Source organism: Lissotriton helveticus, chromosome 12 (assembly GCF_964261635.1).
Source record: "Lissotriton helveticus chromosome 12, aLisHel1.1, whole genome shotgun sequence".
NCBI lineage: Eukaryota > Metazoa > Chordata > Amphibia > Caudata > Salamandridae > Lissotriton > Lissotriton helveticus.
In genome coordinates, this window is record NC_136073.1 from 745,913,041 (window position 1) to 745,930,880 (window position 17,840).

The 17,840-nt window shown below is 45.2% G+C and overlaps 1 protein-coding gene across 8 annotated transcripts in view; it reads right to left on the reverse strand.

Moving 5' to 3' along the window:
- Window positions 1-17,840, reverse strand: part of USF1 (upstream transcription factor 1) — a 222,363-nt gene that overhangs the window by 49,331 nt on the left and 155,192 nt on the right. For all 8 annotated transcript variants that reach the window (XM_078670052.1, XM_078670056.1, XM_078670059.1 and 5 more), the window contains 2 exons: window positions 13,842-13,936; window positions 13,081-13,167 (listed from right to left, as the gene is read on the reverse strand). In XM_078670052.1, the coding sequence (XP_078526178.1) occupies window positions 13,081-13,167; window positions 13,842-13,936 (182 nt within the window). The remainder of the gene's footprint in view (window positions 1-13,080; window positions 13,168-13,841; window positions 13,937-17,840) is intronic.

The window sequence follows — 17,840 nt, forward strand, 5'->3', positions numbered from 1 at the left end:
AGAGCAGATAAAGGAGCTAGAGAACAACCACATCGCAAACACACTAGACAGGAACACACTCACGGCTCTAACGAAGAAGAAGTGTTATGTGCATTTTTAAAAGCACTACCACTAATGAGGGTATACTGGTGATTTGCAGGGGAGTGAAGGCTAGCTTGCAAGGAACTTACACGGAGAGCAAATGTAATCATGTGCAGGACACCGGGTTTTTAGTAGAATATTTATTGGAAAGGAGAGAGCCACCGAAGCTGGCACAGCTTAGGTATCAGGGAATAACGGTCTCTTCAGAACATCAGAACATCAGTCACAAGACATTCCGAGTGACATCAGTATGACACATCACCACAGCAAACTATTCAGTTTCTTGTGCAGTTCAAGAAGAGATGAGGAGGCTCTGATATGATAATGTGAGGTCGTTCGTCGCTTTAGGAGCGATGTATAAGAAGATTTGACCTCCTCACTTTCCCGTGTGTATGTGTGGATTGTGTGCAAGTAAGAGTTTGTCCGAGTGGAGGGGCCTGGAGGTTTGGGAGAGATGAACTTGGCTGTTCAGGTTCGCTGTGCCTGTGTAGTGAGTTGTATGTTAGGGTAAGAAGCTTAAACCGTGCATGCTTATGAATCGGAAGCCAGTGGAGCTCCCGGAGGCGTAGTGTGATGCGGAACTGATATGGGATGTTGAAGACAGGTCTGGCTACAGTTTACTGGGTTGACTGTAGCTTTATTGTGAGCTTCTTGGTGATTCCTACATAAAGGGTGTAGCAGTACTCTTGACTGGTGGTGAAGGCTTGAGTCACTGTCTTCCTGATGTTGTTTGGTATCCACTTGTAGATCTTTCTCAGAGTGTGGCAGCTGGATGTGGCAATGGTGTTGACTTGGCAGTCATGTCCAGCTTGGCATTGATGATGATCACCACTTCCGTCTTGTCCGTGTACAGTTTAACCACTTGGATGCTAAGGCCCTGGAAAGATTTATTAACAATTTCCATTGAAATCAATGGAAACTCCATGACGAGCTGAGCTCGTCATGAGCGTCGAAGGGGTTAAGGCAGTTGGCCATCATCCTGGTGACCACTTCAGTCATGCATGAGTTGGTCTTAGGTATTCTGTTTTAGAGGGAAAGTATCAGTTGTAAGTCGTCGAAGGTACATTGATGTTGTATGCGAAGATGATGTCTGCTGGCGGAGTCATGTTGATGTTGAAGAGGGTTGGGATAAGCAAGGAGCCTAGCTAGACTCCACAAGTGACAGCAGCATTCGACTGAGTCAGTCATTCCAAATTGTGGGCAATTTTACTGGCTATGGGAGTGGACCTTCCGCTGGTGAACTTCTTGAAGGAGCTCTACTCGGAGGCAACCGCAAGAGTAAGGTATGGAACAGGGGGGGGAACTCACTGAGCCCTTCAGGATAGAGAGGGGGGTTAGTCAAGGCTGTGTCTTGGCCCCCTTCCTATTTACATTATACACCAACGGGTTGGAAGTGGAGATGGTGAAAGGAACTCAGGATCTGCCAACAATTCGTCGTCGGCCAATTCCGGCCTTACTTTACGCCGATGACGCCGTCATTTTGGCGAGAACCCCTGTCCAGCTCCAGAGGTCATTGAATAAATATTGTAACTTTATGAACTCACTGAATCTTAAAGTAAATATAAAAGACTTATGCCATGCACGCTGACCATAGACCAAAACAAGCATTAAAAATGCAATAGGTCTCGCCTTTTATTAAGTTAAAGTAATTTGCTGTGCTATACAATACCATTAGCAAAGCAAATGGCTTTAACTTAATGAAAGGCGCGTCCTATTGCATTTTTAATGCTTGTTCTGGACTGCAGTGACACAAGGCACATCGATGTGCTCATCGTTACACTTCTCACTAGTGGAGAAGTTAAGGCATGACGTCATGCCAGGTGAAGGGGGGGGGGGGGGAAGGAAAATCCTTTAAAGAGTAATTTTCTCTCTGGATTTCCCTTCTCTTTTTGAAACTCAGGAGCGGCAGCATTGTCGGGGTGTCACCAGGGCTGTAAGTGGAAGCTTTTTTATTATTATATACAAGCCATAGTTGCTGCTTATTTATCTCACGCAAGGAACAACCATTGACAAATCCAATAGTCCTGACTTGTAGGTATGATGTTACTTGTTGTATCATATATATGGATGCAACGACAGCATAGTGTGTTGCCCGACTTGTATTTTACTGTTTCTAAGTACAGGTTTTTAGCTGATGTGTTTTTAATCCACATCCTTAATTATGTTGACCACGGCCCTTTCAGAGACCCCCTAGATTTTTCATCCCACTTAAAGCCCTGCACAATGTAAGTCAGTACTTACAAGCAGCATGAATCTGAATTCAACTACATACTGAAACGTGCAGAAGTGAAAGCAAGCAACAGCATGGGCATGCCAACCAGCACAGCGGAGGTCGAAAAGTATTTCAAAACCTTATTAGCTTCTGTGCTGTATTTACCTTGCAGCCTCATCTGGCGCTCTTCAATCACCTCGTTGCAGCACCACTCCCAAGCCAATGAATAGAGCTGCTGGGTTGCAGTCCGTGCACGAGCACACTACTACCTGTTATTCAGTTCATCTTGTGCCCCCTAAGTTTGAAAGCTACGCGCATCTCCTGCCCTGGACGCATACTTCTTGCGCACTAACCCAACAAGCCACACTAGCCCACACCCTGCATAAAGAAATCACATCTGTCAAGCGCACCTCTCACCCAACGATGCACAGATTCACTCGAGCTGCACAAATGGGCTCCCACTGACGGTCAAACGTGAAGCAGTTTTTAACAAGACTTGAGAGCTGCTGAAAATGTAAATGTAATGAAAATAAATTACCCTAATGCCAATCCTAGGTCAGAGTTATAAAACACAAATTTGGAAGCATGTTCAGTAGTATTTAATAGCAGCAGCGAAAGACGAGAACATTCCGATACAGCCTGTGGAGGCTTTCTGTAATGTAGACAGCGTGCTCAGCATAACATAGGAGAGTCACTTTGCGACATTCTTTAATCAGTGCCCCTTGAAGCGTGGCTCTTCTTAGTTGAAAGCACGTTGGGACTAGGCCCGCTCATACGTGGGGGCTGGAGGGCAAAGTATACAGGAGAAAAAGGATATGAAAGCTGATGGGCGAAGCGAGATGCTTCCTAGAGTATTTCAATGCAGGGACATAACCGCAGAACACTAAAGTACGGAAAAGCCATAAGGCCCATTGAGGCTTAGTAAGTTCGCATACACTAACTCCCCAACATGTTGTCCATCCTAGAAGTAGCGTTGAAGGTCTGTGGCCCGATCTGTACTGCTCTGCTCAGAATTTCAAATGTTTGTTGTTATCAGTTCTGCTCCTGCCGAAGAGGCGCCTATCTTGAATTCTAGGGCAATATTGCAAAAATACAAGTGTTACAATTTGTGCGCTGGTCGATTGATTAAAATACTAGTGCAAAGTGACCCCACACCAGTGCAAAGTGTTTGCAAACCAGTCGCCGGTGAAGAAGTTTCTGCACAGTAATGCTGCTCAGCTGTGTGTGTGCTGCAAAGTGTATTGCACCTACCCTGGGCAGCAAAGGGTCGCTCACTGGCCCCATTGAGTGCACGTGCATCATTTCCACCCTCTCGAGTGTTCCAGCCTGTACACTGTGTGCTATCCTCCGCGTGATTGTGAATACGGACGCAAAGATCGTGTGTATGTACATGACAGTCATGTTGAGTGATCAGTACAAACAACGGAATCATTCTAGAACGTGTTCGGGTATTTAAAGTGCAAATAAAGTCGAAATCTGAGCGCTCTGTGGTTGTGGAGGGGGAGGGGCAGTTGTGAGAGGCACCATGAGCCATGACGAAAGGCAGGAAAACAAGAAGGGAAGAATAGGGGAGAGTAAGGGTGACGAGACGCACGGGGAGCAGCGGCCTTTGATGTGCCGGACGGCTGTGGGCAGTGAATAATTAGGGGAGGAGAAATGCCAGAGCGCACGCTGGGGGAAGCTTGTGGGAGGGAGGCTGGTGGCTTTGATGCGTGCACACGCTTTTCACGGGCACTGCATGAAATCGCCCGTTTGGTTAAGCTCTGGTTAAGCCCCAATATGTCTCAACATCTGCAATGCGCAAGCGCATTGGCAGAGGTCGAGCCCTAAAAAACTAGAGATATTTTTGTCAATAACAGCAGTCTAGAGTGCACGACAACATACCCCTATTTAGGGATTTTAATAGATCATAAGCTTAAATGGACAGCGGCCATCCAGGCAAGGAAATTACTGTTCCTAAGGGCCACTTCCGCGCTGGTGGCATTTGCACAGAAGTTAGGAAAGAGGCCACCACTGGAAATGCTAAAAATCTATCAGGCAAAGTGCACTAGTGTTGCTAGCTATGGTGCAGGGCTGTGGGGATACACAAATACGGATGCTATACAGAGCAGAAAACTCTTTTTTGCGCTATCTACTCGCAGTCCCACAAACTACCACGACATATGGCTGCCATTTAGAATTAGGGTTGAACCATATCTCCGACATTTTAAAGATTCAACCGATTATGCTATGGAGGCGTATTTGGACCACACAGCAGTGCGAACTGACACAAAGTCTTATTCGGGAATGTATGTTACTGGATAATATGGACAAGATAGGATGGTTAACATATGTACGGTCTTTCTTGGAGGACTTAGGTCTTCAGATCCACCTACTATTTCTGAAGAGTCAAGGAAGGACTTTAAAAAAATGGTGTCTTTCCCACTTAGGTGAGCTACGACTCTCGCAGGAAATAGAAAAACCCTCAGTATAGCATCTGCTAGCTGTACTAACTACCTTTTCCATGTAGCCTTATCTGACGTTTAACCTCGACCCATATGAAAAGTTTCTTTTAACAAGATTTAGATTAGATAGCTTCCATCGTTTGATCTCCTTCCCACAGCAAAATGATTGGACAAGGAATTTAGTACCCTGTCCATGTGATACCATTGCTCCACAATCTTCAAATAATGCATTGTTGTTCTGTAAATACTACGAAGCTCCACGTAAATGTTGGATTGTTCCCATATTAAGATCTATGAGACTCCGAATGTGCCGTCCTGCTTTTCTAGCACTTCCATTTTTTGATAATGAAATACATGTCAAATCTGTAGCTTGCTTTTTGAAATTTTGTGTCAATCACCGTGGCAATCTTAACCTTAATTAACTGTTGGCACTGTGTATATATCGAAATATGCTAATTGTTTTTTTTTTTTTTAAATGTTTTTATCTGTGCTTTTATGGTTTTCTACGAATTATGGAAGCCGAATAAAGATGGTTTTGACTTGACTCCACAAGTGAGTTTCCAAGCTTCTGAGGAGGAAGGTGGCATGTTGATTGTATGGGTTTTACCACTGAAAAAAGGTTCAGATCCATTGGAGGGCAGGTCTTTGCAAGCCAGACTGGTGAAAGCTTCTGATCAGGATGGGATGAGAGACTGTGCCAAAGGCTGCAGAAAGGTCTAGTAAGATAAAGGCTGCAATTTCTCTTCTGTCCAGGATCATCCAGGTGACACCTGTTGCTGCGAAGAGGGTGCTCTCTATTTTGGAGGTTGGTCAGAATCTTGGTTGCGTTGTGTCAAGGAGATGGTGGTTGGAGAGATGGCTGGTAAGGCTTTGTCTGAGGGCTTTTTCTAAAGACTTTGGCTTGGTATGATAGGAGGGAATTGGGTCATCAATCTGCAAGCTTGGCTCGGTCTGCACATCTCTTTAATATGTACATAGAACGCTCTTTAAAAGTTTATGCATCTTATACTATCTCTATGCTAATGACACCTTTCTTTTAAACGTTCATTACTGATGGCATCATCATTATAGCACAGAGTATTGAAAACATCCAACTATGAATGACCCACCATCATACAATAATACTCAGTCTAAAACAACATTTCTGTTGATTTACTTTCCAGACTAACATCCCTGCTCAATCCTGTTGAATAATCTGAAAAAACTTCAGTGCAAGCCAGTTACCACAGAGTATCAAAACCTTAGATTTCATTCTTAAAAGGACAATCAACTTGTGTGCATAAATAATCTTTCCAGATACCAACTGAGACTACTCTGAAGGATACGTGTTTTAAAAAGCAGAATAGTTGGAATATCATCCACAATGGACTATGATAATTCCCTACAGCAGGCACACCTTGGGTTTAGCTAGCTCATTTAAAGAATGTTATTAAGTGTGGCATGTTTAGGCTCCGGATGCATATTGTAAGACCAAATATTTATCATTGAAAAGAAAAAAAATGTATACATTTACTAAGCAAGCTGTTTGATGTACACTGCTTCATTCTGTTTTGACCAATTTCCCAATGCATAAAATGACTATGGAGGAGTTTGGCCTTTTTGAAGCTTGCACTTTACTCTTGTAGCTGTCTTTTTTTAAGAAACAACAGACTTCAAACCAATCTAGCCCTAGTGTCACGCCAAAGATTTTGACACCCTCCAATACTCTTTCCGAGTCAACTCATCCTGCCTGCCTTCAGAAAAGGAACAAAAGGTTTTCTATTTCAATGCTATTGTTTAAGTTTCAATGTTAATCAGTGTCTCTCAACACCTGCATATACCACAGCTTTCCTTTCAGAATGATGAAGTGTTAGTTATTTTTAAGATTTATTTATTCTATTTGCAGAAGAATGCTTGTATTTTAGTTTTTAAAGGATCCATTGTCCTGAAAAATGTATTTGCAATACTGTTGGTCACAAAAATTTCCCTTCATCCCATCTTTGAAATGTAGGTTTACTTTGCTTTCCATATTGTTCCCAAGAACATTGCTCCCCATGTGCCGTGCTGGATTGTGTTTTTACTTCGGCTTTGGTGCTGTATACTATATTGCAACTGTTCTACATCTGGTGCTTCGGGACACTGAGACCCTTGCTTGCAATATATAATAAAATTACAAAGCTAAAACGTTACAAAGACTTTCTTGGCGCAACTTTAAATTCAAGTAAAAGGGACTAGTAAAGTAAAGGCAGGGCTTCAGCTAATTAAATTACATTTTTAACTGAATTTCTTTGCATAAAAGAACAATTAGGAATTGCATTAATATATTTTTTTAATTTATGGCAAGAAAATGTATATGCAATTCAAAGCTAGCTTGCAACCAGATTTTTATTTTATGGTGCTACTTTAAATACTATTGGATAAGGCATTTAGTAACCTCGGCCAAGTGAAAGCTCGCTAACTAGAACTTAAGCAGGGAATAAAAATCTAGCACATATTTTCATTTGCAAACTAATATTAGCTTTACAATAGCCCATAAAGAAGAATGGTAGTTAGAAAGCAAAGCTCTAAAACAGGTGGCATGGAACTCAGGCTCTGTCATCTTATGAAATATATGACAAAATCAAAAGCAAGATAAATGTTGTAGTCAATCAAGAGGCCATAAACAAGTTGGAAACTTTACGCTTCTTACCTGTGGACTCAGCAATAAAGAAGGTGAACACAGTGCAAGAGATGGTGCTCTTCCATCTACAGTAACAGGTAGCACAATCTATAATCTTTAACCCTGCAGAAGATCTGAATTCAGTAAAACAGTATGTACTAAATCTTTAGGAGGTGCTGGAATCTCCTAGCTTTTACATGAAAATACTGTGACTCTAAAAAGATTTTCAGGTTAGCCAAATATTTCCAATATTCTAAGCTAGTGGCATCTAATAGCAAAACGGATATAATCCTAAACAAGCATTGGCATAGCCAATAGGTCTCGCATTTTGGACCGTATACGTGTTTAGCAAGAGCTGTTGGCGTTGCCAATGTTTTTAAGCTATGCTGTACAGCATCGTTGCTGCTGTGCAGCATGTTGAAAAGTGTAATAAAAAAGTGTTATAAGCATTTTGTTACCTTATATATAACCAAGAAGACAATATGTACAACCGAATTAAAAAAGAAAAAAAAGTCTTCTAGTTGCTTGCACTGCTGCTGCCTGAGCTGTACCTGCTCCATGTGAGAGGGAAGCTTGCACTGCTGCGGCCTGTGCTGTGCCTGCTCCGTGTGTGAGGGAAGCTTGCACTGCTGCGGTCTGTGCTGTACCTGCTCTGTGTGTGAGGGAAGCTTGCACTGCTGCTGCCTGTGCTGTACCCGCTCTGTGTGTGAGGGAAGCTTGCACTGCTGCCGCCTGTGCTGTACCCGCTCTGTGTGTGAGGGAAGCTTGCACTGCTGCCGCCTGTGCTGTACCTGTTCTGTGTGTGAGGGAAGCTTGCACTGCTGCCGCCTGTGCTGTACCTGCTCTGTGTGTGAGGGAAGCTTGCACTGCTCCTCCCTGTGCTGTACCTGTTCTGTGTGTGAGGGAAGCTTGCACTGCTGATGCCTGTGCTGTACCTGCTCTGTGTGTGAGGGAAGCTTGCACTGCTGCTGCCTGTGCTGTACGTGTTCTATGTGTGATGGAAGCTTGCACTGCTGCTGCCTGAGCTGTACCTGCTCCATGTGAGAGGGAAGCTTGCACTGCTGCGGCCTGTGCTGTGCATGCTCCGTGTGTGAGGGAAGCTTGCACTGCTGCTGCCTGTGCTGTACCTGCTCTGTGTGTGAGGGAAGCTTGCACTGCTGCCGCCTGTGCTGTACCTGTTCCGTGTGTGAGGGAAGCTTGCACTGCTGCCTGTGCTCTACCAGTTCTGTGTGTGAGGGAAGCTTGCACTGCTGCTGCCTGTGCTTTACCTGCTCTATGTGTGAGGGAAGCTTGCACTGTTGCTGTCTGTGCTGTACCTGCTCTGTGTGTGAGGGAAGCTTGCACTGCTGCTGCCGGTGCTGTACCTGTTCTGTGTGTGAGGGAAGTTTGCACTGCTACTGCCTGTGCTGTACCTTTTCTGTGTGTGAGGGAAGCTTGCACTGCTGCTGCCTGTGCTGTACGTGTTCTATGTGTGAGGGAAGCTTGCACTGCTGCTGCCTGTGCTGTACCTGCCCTCTGTGTGAGGGAAGCTTGCACTGCTGTTCCCTGTGCTGTACCTGTTCTATGTGTGATGGAAGCTTGCACTGCTGTTCCCTGTGCTGTACCTGTTCCGTGTGTGAGGGAAGCTTGCACTGCTGCTGCCTGTGCTGTACCTGCTCCGTGTGTGAGGGAAGCTTGCACTGCTGATGCCTGTGCTGTACCTGCTCCGTGTGTGAGGGAAGCTTGCACTACTGCTGCCTGTGCTGTCCCTGATCTGTGTGTGAGGAAGCTTGCACTGCTGCTGTCAGTGCTGGACCTGCTCTGTGTGTGAGGGAAGCTTGCACTGCTGCTGCCTGTGCTGTACCTGCTCTGTGTGTGTGGGAAGCTTGCACTGCTGCTGCCGGTGCTGTACCTGTTCTGTGTGTGAGGGAAGTTTGCACTGCTACTGCCTGTGCTGTACCGTCCCTAACACAGGAACGCATCCCTGGCAGAGGACACAGTCACACACGAGGAAGTGAGTAGTGTAATGCTTGTTCTATGTTGTTTGCTAACATGAGAAAGCATTTTTACCATACTGGGACCGGAATGACATGGATATTTGCTTTACTGTTAGCAGTAAGTCAGGCCTGTTATGTCGACATAGTGATAAGACTCTCCTGTTATGAGTACGGCCCGATAAGGTGCATGCAATATGTGCAACATAAACGGCATATTAGCAGGATAATTACAATTACAATGCTGATCCTGACATGATACTTCTAACGGATTACGGACAAGGTGGTTTTCCGCTTTTCTTCTGTTGCATGCACCACGTTATCAAGAAATATGTTTATTTAGACAATTTTGCCGTTTTTTTGCTGTTCTATGTAGCTTTGATCATTAAGCGATTACAATGTAGTTCCTTTGATTTTCTCTTTAGAGTGATCCCCTGACGAAGGGCTTAGCCCGAAATGCATCGGGATGTGTATTAACACGTGTACCAACACACTGTGAAGTACATTTGGATATCGACCATATTTACAAGCCAAAATAAATTGTGAAAGATGGTTATTTTCCATCCACGTTTCAACATCATTATTAACCTATGACTATGGAATAAGACCATTGGGTCCTTCTTACAGTTGTGCGCAGGGGTGTTCTCTCCCTAGATGGGGGAGCTGCTTCTCTTCATGTCCGAATCCACCGCCCTGGCCAGACGGTGATCATCCCCAGCAGCACGCTCCAACTCTGCAGAATTTCTCTACATTTGATTATACTTTGCTGTGCGAGCTCCTCATATCTTTGAATGATGAGTTGAATCTCATGTTTAATCTAGAGCGTGTGGCTACTCTGCAGCTTGCTGATACTGGCCTAAGTGACCCTAATGCAGAAGCCTACTCTGCTGCTAGTGGGTCCCGGTATGGAAGACACTAGTATTTCCGGAGGCTAGCGGTCGCATGTGGTTAAAGATTGGAACATGGGCTCTGTGCGAGCTCCCTCACCAGCCAGGAGAGTCACAGGATACCTATTGTGTCTAAAGGTTGGTGCAACCATAAATTAGACAGTGTCACTGGCCGGTATAGCAGTGTGCTATGTAATCTAAACTAGATGCTGCCTAATGTGTGTATAAGTCAAAAGTGGTGAGAGCGGGAAGTGAAATCGGGAGGGTGAAGTGTGGTGATTACGGCAAAGTAATGTGTTCAGTGTGTGCCCAATAAAAAGACATTTTTAACGAAGTGTGTCTATGAAAAGTGTATCTAAAAATAATCTGATAACTACCAGACCACTATACTGCGTGAAAGCATACAGTTTGGCTGTGACTCCAGCTGGAGGGTGATGGGCAATTACAAGTGAGCATGTTACAAAAGCAAACGTTACGTTACATGAGAGAGCCAAAATGGATCAAGGGAGCAGCAGGGCAGGGGGAGAAAGGACGGAGGGGTGATTTTGCGAGGCTTCTGGCGGGGGGGGGAGAAAGGAGGGGCAGCGGAATGCGTGCGAGGGGAGGAGAAGTGTGGCAGGCAGATGTGCGGCCTGGTGAGGGGGCGGGAATGCGAGAGCCAAAATGGATCAAGGGAGCAGCAGGGCATGGGGAGAAAGGAGGGGTGATTTTGCGAGGCTTCTGGCGGGGGGGGGGGAGAAAGGAGGGGCAGCGGAATGCGTGCGAGGGGAGGAGAAGTGTGGCAGGCAGATGTGCGGCCTGGTGAGGGGGCGGGAATGCGAGCCTGGTGGGGGCAGGCGGATTACGGAGATGCTCGTGCAAATATACATTAAAAAAAAACTGCCATCTCGGCGATCTTGTAGAGGTGGTTCGGACAGGCAAGTAGTGTGGAGGGAGGGATGAGTGGGTGGGGAGTGACGGCACAAGGTGATTACACAAAACACGCAAATAAAGCTGCAGAAGCGTGCAAATATACATTAAAAAAACCGGCAATCTCGGCGATCTTGTAGAGGTGGTTCGGACAGGCAAGTAGTGTGGAGGGAGGGATGAGTGGGTGGGGAGTGACGGCACAAGGTCATTACACAAAACACGCAAATAAAGCTGCAGAAGCTAAGTAAACAGAACACTTAGCAGAGGGAGGCCAACAAAGAAAAACAAGAGCGGCCGGGAAGCGGCCAGGAAACTAAGTACGGCCGGCCACATAATTAGGGGAGGAGAAGTGTGGCAGGCAGATGTGCGGCCTGGTGAGGGGGCGGGAATGCGAGCCTGGTGGGGGCAGGCGGATTACGGAGATGCTCGTGCTTGTGTGGGCACGTGACCCGCTTTGTGGCCACGTGACCTCACATGCACTGTGAAGAAACGCCAGTGGTTTCACTAGCCGATCGAGCACTTGAATTCGATCCTATCCATTCCTGCGGAATGGGACAGGCTCGACCTAAAAATGACATGGAATTATTCAGACTTAACGGTTGCTCATCTATTCTAGAAGTAAGGGTCTTTCTCTCAGAACTTCAGACTCTGATAAAAAAGATGCATAAGAATGTACATTTTCTTGCTTGATAAAGGCAGATCTGAATGCAGTCTCTTTGTATTTTACCAAGGTATTTGAAACCCTAAGAGGAAGAAGTGAGCTAACTTGTGAAAGAGTTACATTTCAAGGCTATTATTTGATGGGAATTTGGCTTATCAAATGATGATTTAATTGCAGAATTTGTAGTGCCTGAGTAATAGGACTATTGGCTATTCACAAAGTATTTGAGGTATTTGCAAACTAAAATAAGGAAAGAAAAGGTCGAACATGTTTTTAGGCTGATGACCGATTGATTGAATGTACTGGTAAAAACTCTTGGAAAATTTCTCTACTTCATCCAATGAATCAGAATTTCTGAATCACTAATTTAATAACCAGCAAAACAATTTATATTTAACGTTCATTAATCATTTGCTATTTCCAGCAAATTATGACATTTTCATGCTTTTTCTTTTCCAGAACAAGCATGTTGATGCTTCCAGAGAGCCAGAAAATAACAATACTTCAAATTACAGAAGATCAATTTCAGACAATGATAACAGCTAGGCTTCTTTCAGCCTTTGTAAAACAGTTTCTAAAACATATTAACTGCATCTTAGGTGCATAACCAGATCAAGTCCAGTGCTGGCTAACTTTTGAGAATGCTGGTCATGTGTCATTCAAATAAACTCAGGAAAGTCTTCCAAAGTGTAAAAGTTAATTGGCCGTATTGATATATTACCACCAGAGCAATCATATGGTCTAGAGTATTAGTTAGAATTTAATTCTAATTGAAAGTAAATCTTCGAATGAGGAGAGGGCCTGTCTCCGGAAAGGAAGGAGTCTCAACCCAAGACTTCAAAGTTCAAACCTCCAGAAAATGCCCTCTGAAATATGATGGACGGACACTAGCCTACAATTCAAACAGCTCTCTTTTAAGAGTTCATCGTATTACTGCCAAATCATAAGTGATTTCTAAGATAGTAGCTCACTGGGTTCTTAACACATTTAGAAGGTTTGGCAAGGCACAGCCAGCATTGGCCATCTAAGACCTATTTCAAGAACTGAGTCACATGTGCCATTGCGCAAAAAAACTGCTACGCTCAACACGTTTTTTATTCAAGGCACAAAGGGAGAGAAGATGATGCTACAGATTTACGGATTTACTCTTTAAAGAGAATCAAAAACAATATGGCCAAACAAAATAGGAAAAGGGAGGAAAACATGAATAAAGAATTGTTTTTGAACTGAAGCAATAGTTTCCTTTCAAAAGCTTTCTAAATAACTTTTGCTTACCGACTGGGAGGAGTTTGAGTCAGACTCTGCAGACCCTACGTCGTTGAGGTTTTGGGAGCTGTCTGCCAGACTTTGGGAAAGAGGTCCCTGAAATATTAAGGGAAGAAATACAAACATTTTTATACGTTTTCATGGAGCCATCGGCAACCCGTGTGAGGCAGCCAATGGACGACTAAATTAGACAGCTGTGTGCCCTCAACGTACTGCTACTACAAAAAACACTTTTTCAGCAAATTAAATATGCATGTATATGAAGAGATTTAAAATCAATAGCCCCATCAAGCACTCTCTAATGGCAGATCAAAATGATCTAGGTAAAGGTATGCCAAGCAAAAACTTGTTGGCAATGATAAGCCACATGCAGGGAAATAAAATGTAACAAAACTGCACTGTATTAGTGTCTCATACAAGGATACACAGAAACTTAAAAAGACACAGTTCAGTCTTTGTGCTACCTGTTTCTGAAGATGAAGATATACAGCATATCAATATGCCACCATGAAATGCACAACCGAGAACTTTCGAATTCAGGTGTCAAAAAAAAAAAAAAAAAGATGGTGCACCAAGTGTAGATAGAAAAAAAGACTGACATGCATATAGTTCAGGAGTCCAACTATAGCAGTTACCTCGAAACATTACTAGCATATACACTAAACTGCTAGCTTTATTGGAAATGTTGTGAGCAATAGCACAGAAAATATCACAAAAGCACAGGGGGAAAAAACACTTACCCCTGCTAGTTGGCATGTGGATTCCCTTACCTGCCCTGGTTTGGTGTTTTCCATGGAGCAGTCTGGAATAATTTTGGAAAGCTGAACGATCCAGTTATTAATCTTGTCCCGGCGCCGACGCTCCACTGGGAGAGGAAAAAGGAAAAAACCCACGGTCTTAATTAGGTTCTCTTTTATCACATGTGGAAGCCTCTTCTAAATGTGGTCCAAGATTCTAAGCACTAAAATCTGCTAACTAAACATTAAAACATGGACGATATACACAATCAGCACAGGTGTAACTTGAATAAAATGCATTAAAAACTGCCGGACTAAGGTGCCATCTTGCATATGTGAAGTGAACACCCTGTAGATAATCCATCAAAGCAGAAATAAACACAAAGTTAAATGATGTTGCTTTCCGACTGGAATGCTTGTGAGCCATTATGGGTATTTACTCTGAATTTATCAATATAAAAAGCTCTGTCCATGACCATATATTTAAAACATTTTAGTAAGTCACATTTTCAGTTTGAAAATTCTCTTTGTTTAAAAAAAGCAGTTGAAGCCCTGTATGACTCTTGGTATGGTTCCTTTGAATAGTCCCAAAGATCCACTGGACTAAAATGCACTGCAGTCACAGACGGCCTTTCAAGGGACAATCAGCAATGTACATAAATCTATTTCAAACTATGCTCATGTTTTAACAGGGAGTGGGATGGACACCAATTCAAAGAAAACTTCTTGGTATGGAGAACAAGAATTACAGATTAGAATTTAAATCAGCACGTCATTTTCTGCGATACTCATTAACATTAGAATAGAAAAGCAAGCTCATCCCATGCCCTTATACAAACAAGTGGAGTGAGAGCCCTGGACCACTAAATTGCTAGTTTTGGAGTCATAATTAGTGCAGTAATGATTGTGAGAAGTTGGCCTGGTATATGATGCTCACTAGTTCTAGTGATCACCTTGTACCATGCCAAGCAACCCTTATGGTGCAGGTTGTAAAGTCAACCTTATAGACAAGCTATCCTAGGGCTAGCATGGACTAAGCAGTCTTAGGCTAAACTCTGTAAAGGCATGTGAAGCAAGCTGTTTTACCATACACAATCCCTTGAATACCAAATGAAAGGACACCACACAGATATATATTGAAAATATATATAGATTTATTTCTACAAATATCCCTGATACTCTTTATGAGCACAGAAGCAAAATGCGTTAAAACAAAACACAGTTTAAATACACAAAAGTTGCACAATTATGGATGAGCCCTAGGGGCCACCTAAACCATATACTAAAATAGTGGTATAAGAACCACTATGGGGAAAGTGAAGAGGCCTAGGGCCTGGGGAATCGCTGGAGCTGTTCGGGACTAGCAGTGAAGAAGTCGGGAAAGGCCCACGGGACTCGGGTGCAGTGCGGAAAGTGCACGCTTTACCAATGCAATGTCAATGGTGCGTAAAAGTTACAAAGTTAGTTATTAAGGAACCTTCCGAGTGACCTAGGAGGATGAAACTTTAGACACAGACACTAGAGGTGTGTACCAGTGTGGGACCACCGGCGTTGCTGAGTTACCTCACCCACAGGAAGCGGGTGCACAGGGTCGAAGTAGTGTCGGGTTTCGTCACGCAGGTCGATGGTGCTTGGAGCTGAAGATGCTGCAGGCGGCTCGATGTGAAGAGTTCCGGTGGATCCAAGGGTGGATCTGAAGAGGTGAAGACCTGAAAGCAGAGGGGACAATGTTCAAAGTCACTAGCCAGTGACTACCGTGGAACCAGAGTGGAACCAGGCGATGTCGGGTGCAAACAGGCGTCGAGGTGTAGCTTCTCTCTGCAGTCACGTGGACACGAGGGGTCGAAGACGTCCAGGAGTCGGTCACGAGCTGTCCCACGCAGGCTTCTCGCTGTTGGCGGTGTCGGCAACTTGATTGGAGCAAACAGGCCTTGGCTAATGCAAGCCACGCAGGAATCGAAAAAGGCTTGTTACTCGGACCAGCAAGGTCAGAGCAGGTGCTCCTTTTTACAGGAGCGAGGGCAAGTCTGGAGCAACCAGACCCGCAGTGTAAGTTGAAGGTTTCGTCGCCAAGATGGCCGCTAGCCACGTGGCAAGTGGACGGGATGGCGCGTCGAGTGGCACAGTGCAAAAGGGCCCCACGCAGATCGTGGAGATGCTGGGGGGCTGATCTTCGGTGCAAGGGCTGCTCGAGGTTGGGGCTTCTCAAACCTCAAAGCACAGCGTCGAGGGTGCCTCAGGTGCTGCGCAGTCAGCTTCTCGGGGGTCTTTCAAGAGGTCCGGTCCCACGTCTCTCGGTGCCTCCACGGGTCCCTTCTTTGCAGGGACTGTGGATCGGGCTGTGAGAAGTCTGGGAGTCTGGGTCTTGTCAGGCTCTGGGCTCGGGCTCCGGCAGGAGGCGGCGGCGGCGGCAAAGCAGATGTCGAGTTGCTGGTTGGTGCCTGTGTTCACAGGGTGGTCACTCCTTGGCCACAAGGGAGATTCTCTTCCGTCTTCTGTGCAGCAGAATGTCGAAGTCCAGTCTTCTTCTGTATTTCAAGTTGATTCAGGATGATCTGAAGTCTCAGGACACAGCTCCCACTCTTATTCGAATCTGGGGGGCCGGATCACTTACTAGGTCCCTCCTCTGGGTGGAACCAGGAAGGGGGGTGGTTACACCCCCTTTCCTTTGTCCAGTTTCGCGCCAGGACTGGGGCTGGAAAGCCCCAGCACCGGTTTGAACTGGCCTATGCACAGGGACACCTTGTGTGCCCCAGGCATGTCTGATTCTATTCAGCCCTGTCCTACCCAATACACAAAATCCTGTCTAGGGTGGTGCTAGCACCTCCCCAAGCAGGAAACCCTTTGTCCACGCTGCCCTCGCTGGAAGGACTCCCAGCAGCAGGAGGTCAGACTTGTGTCTGTGGTGGCAGCATCCATTTTGTGATGATGAGGCTCTGTTTAACTTTAACCGGGGTTCAGGCTAGGTACATGTCGTGTCCCTCTAGAAGGGTGGAATGCTACCCCCGTCGCCAGAACTGGCGAGGGGGTAGTATTCCAATTCGTATGACACCTTACTCGACATGTTTTGATGAAGCCAAACCCAAGATAGCATTTAACCGCGAGGTTCATAATGCACTTAAGAGTATATGGTATGGCAATATCATGAAACAGCTAAAGGACATGGTTCCGAAAGCTGCAGACAGGCTCAGCTCATGCCAGAGCACCATCTCACATATTTCCAAGCACTCTGCTTCCAGGATTGATGAGGCCTTCCATAGGAGTGACTGATAGGAACATATGTGTCCATTTTAGGTTAGGTATAGGCATACTACACCTAAGTAAGGGGTGGTTACACCGACTTACCCCAGCTGAGTGATCAGCCAGTTGTGTCAAATATGGAGGCCAGGCCAGGGGCGGCACAATACATGCTGCAGCCCCTGGTAGGCCTTGGAAGCACCTATGCCCTGGGTACCTGGGTACACTGTTACAGGGGCCAATAAGGTGAACAGTTCCAATTTCGTTATGCACCTAAAGTACATGGGTAACAATTTAGAGAGAGAACAGCAGGCTGTGGGTCTGATTAGCAGGCCCACAGCCACATTAAGTCATAAACCAGTGAAGCAAAAAGCAAAAATTTGGGGTGACCATAGGATAGCAGACCCTACTCTCCTACACAACCCCCCCCCAAACGCAGGGACATTAGACTAACCTTGACCAGTTGTGTCTTCATGTTCTAAGTGGAAGTACCTGGAGAGACCATCTGCATTACCATGGTCAGTCCCTGGGCGGTGCTCCACTGTAAAGTCCATCCCCTGTAGGGAAATGGACCACCTGAGCAGTTTGGGGTTTTCACCCTTCATCTGATTAAGCCATAAGAGGGGCTTATGGTCGGTCTGAATCCTGAGGTGAGTGCCAAACAAGTATGGTCTCAACTTCTTCAGGGCCCACACCACAGCAAAGGCCTCCCTCTCAATGGCTGACCAACGTTTCTCTCTGGGGGTCAGCCTTCTGCTAATGAAAGCAATGGGCTGGTCTTGACCATCTACATTA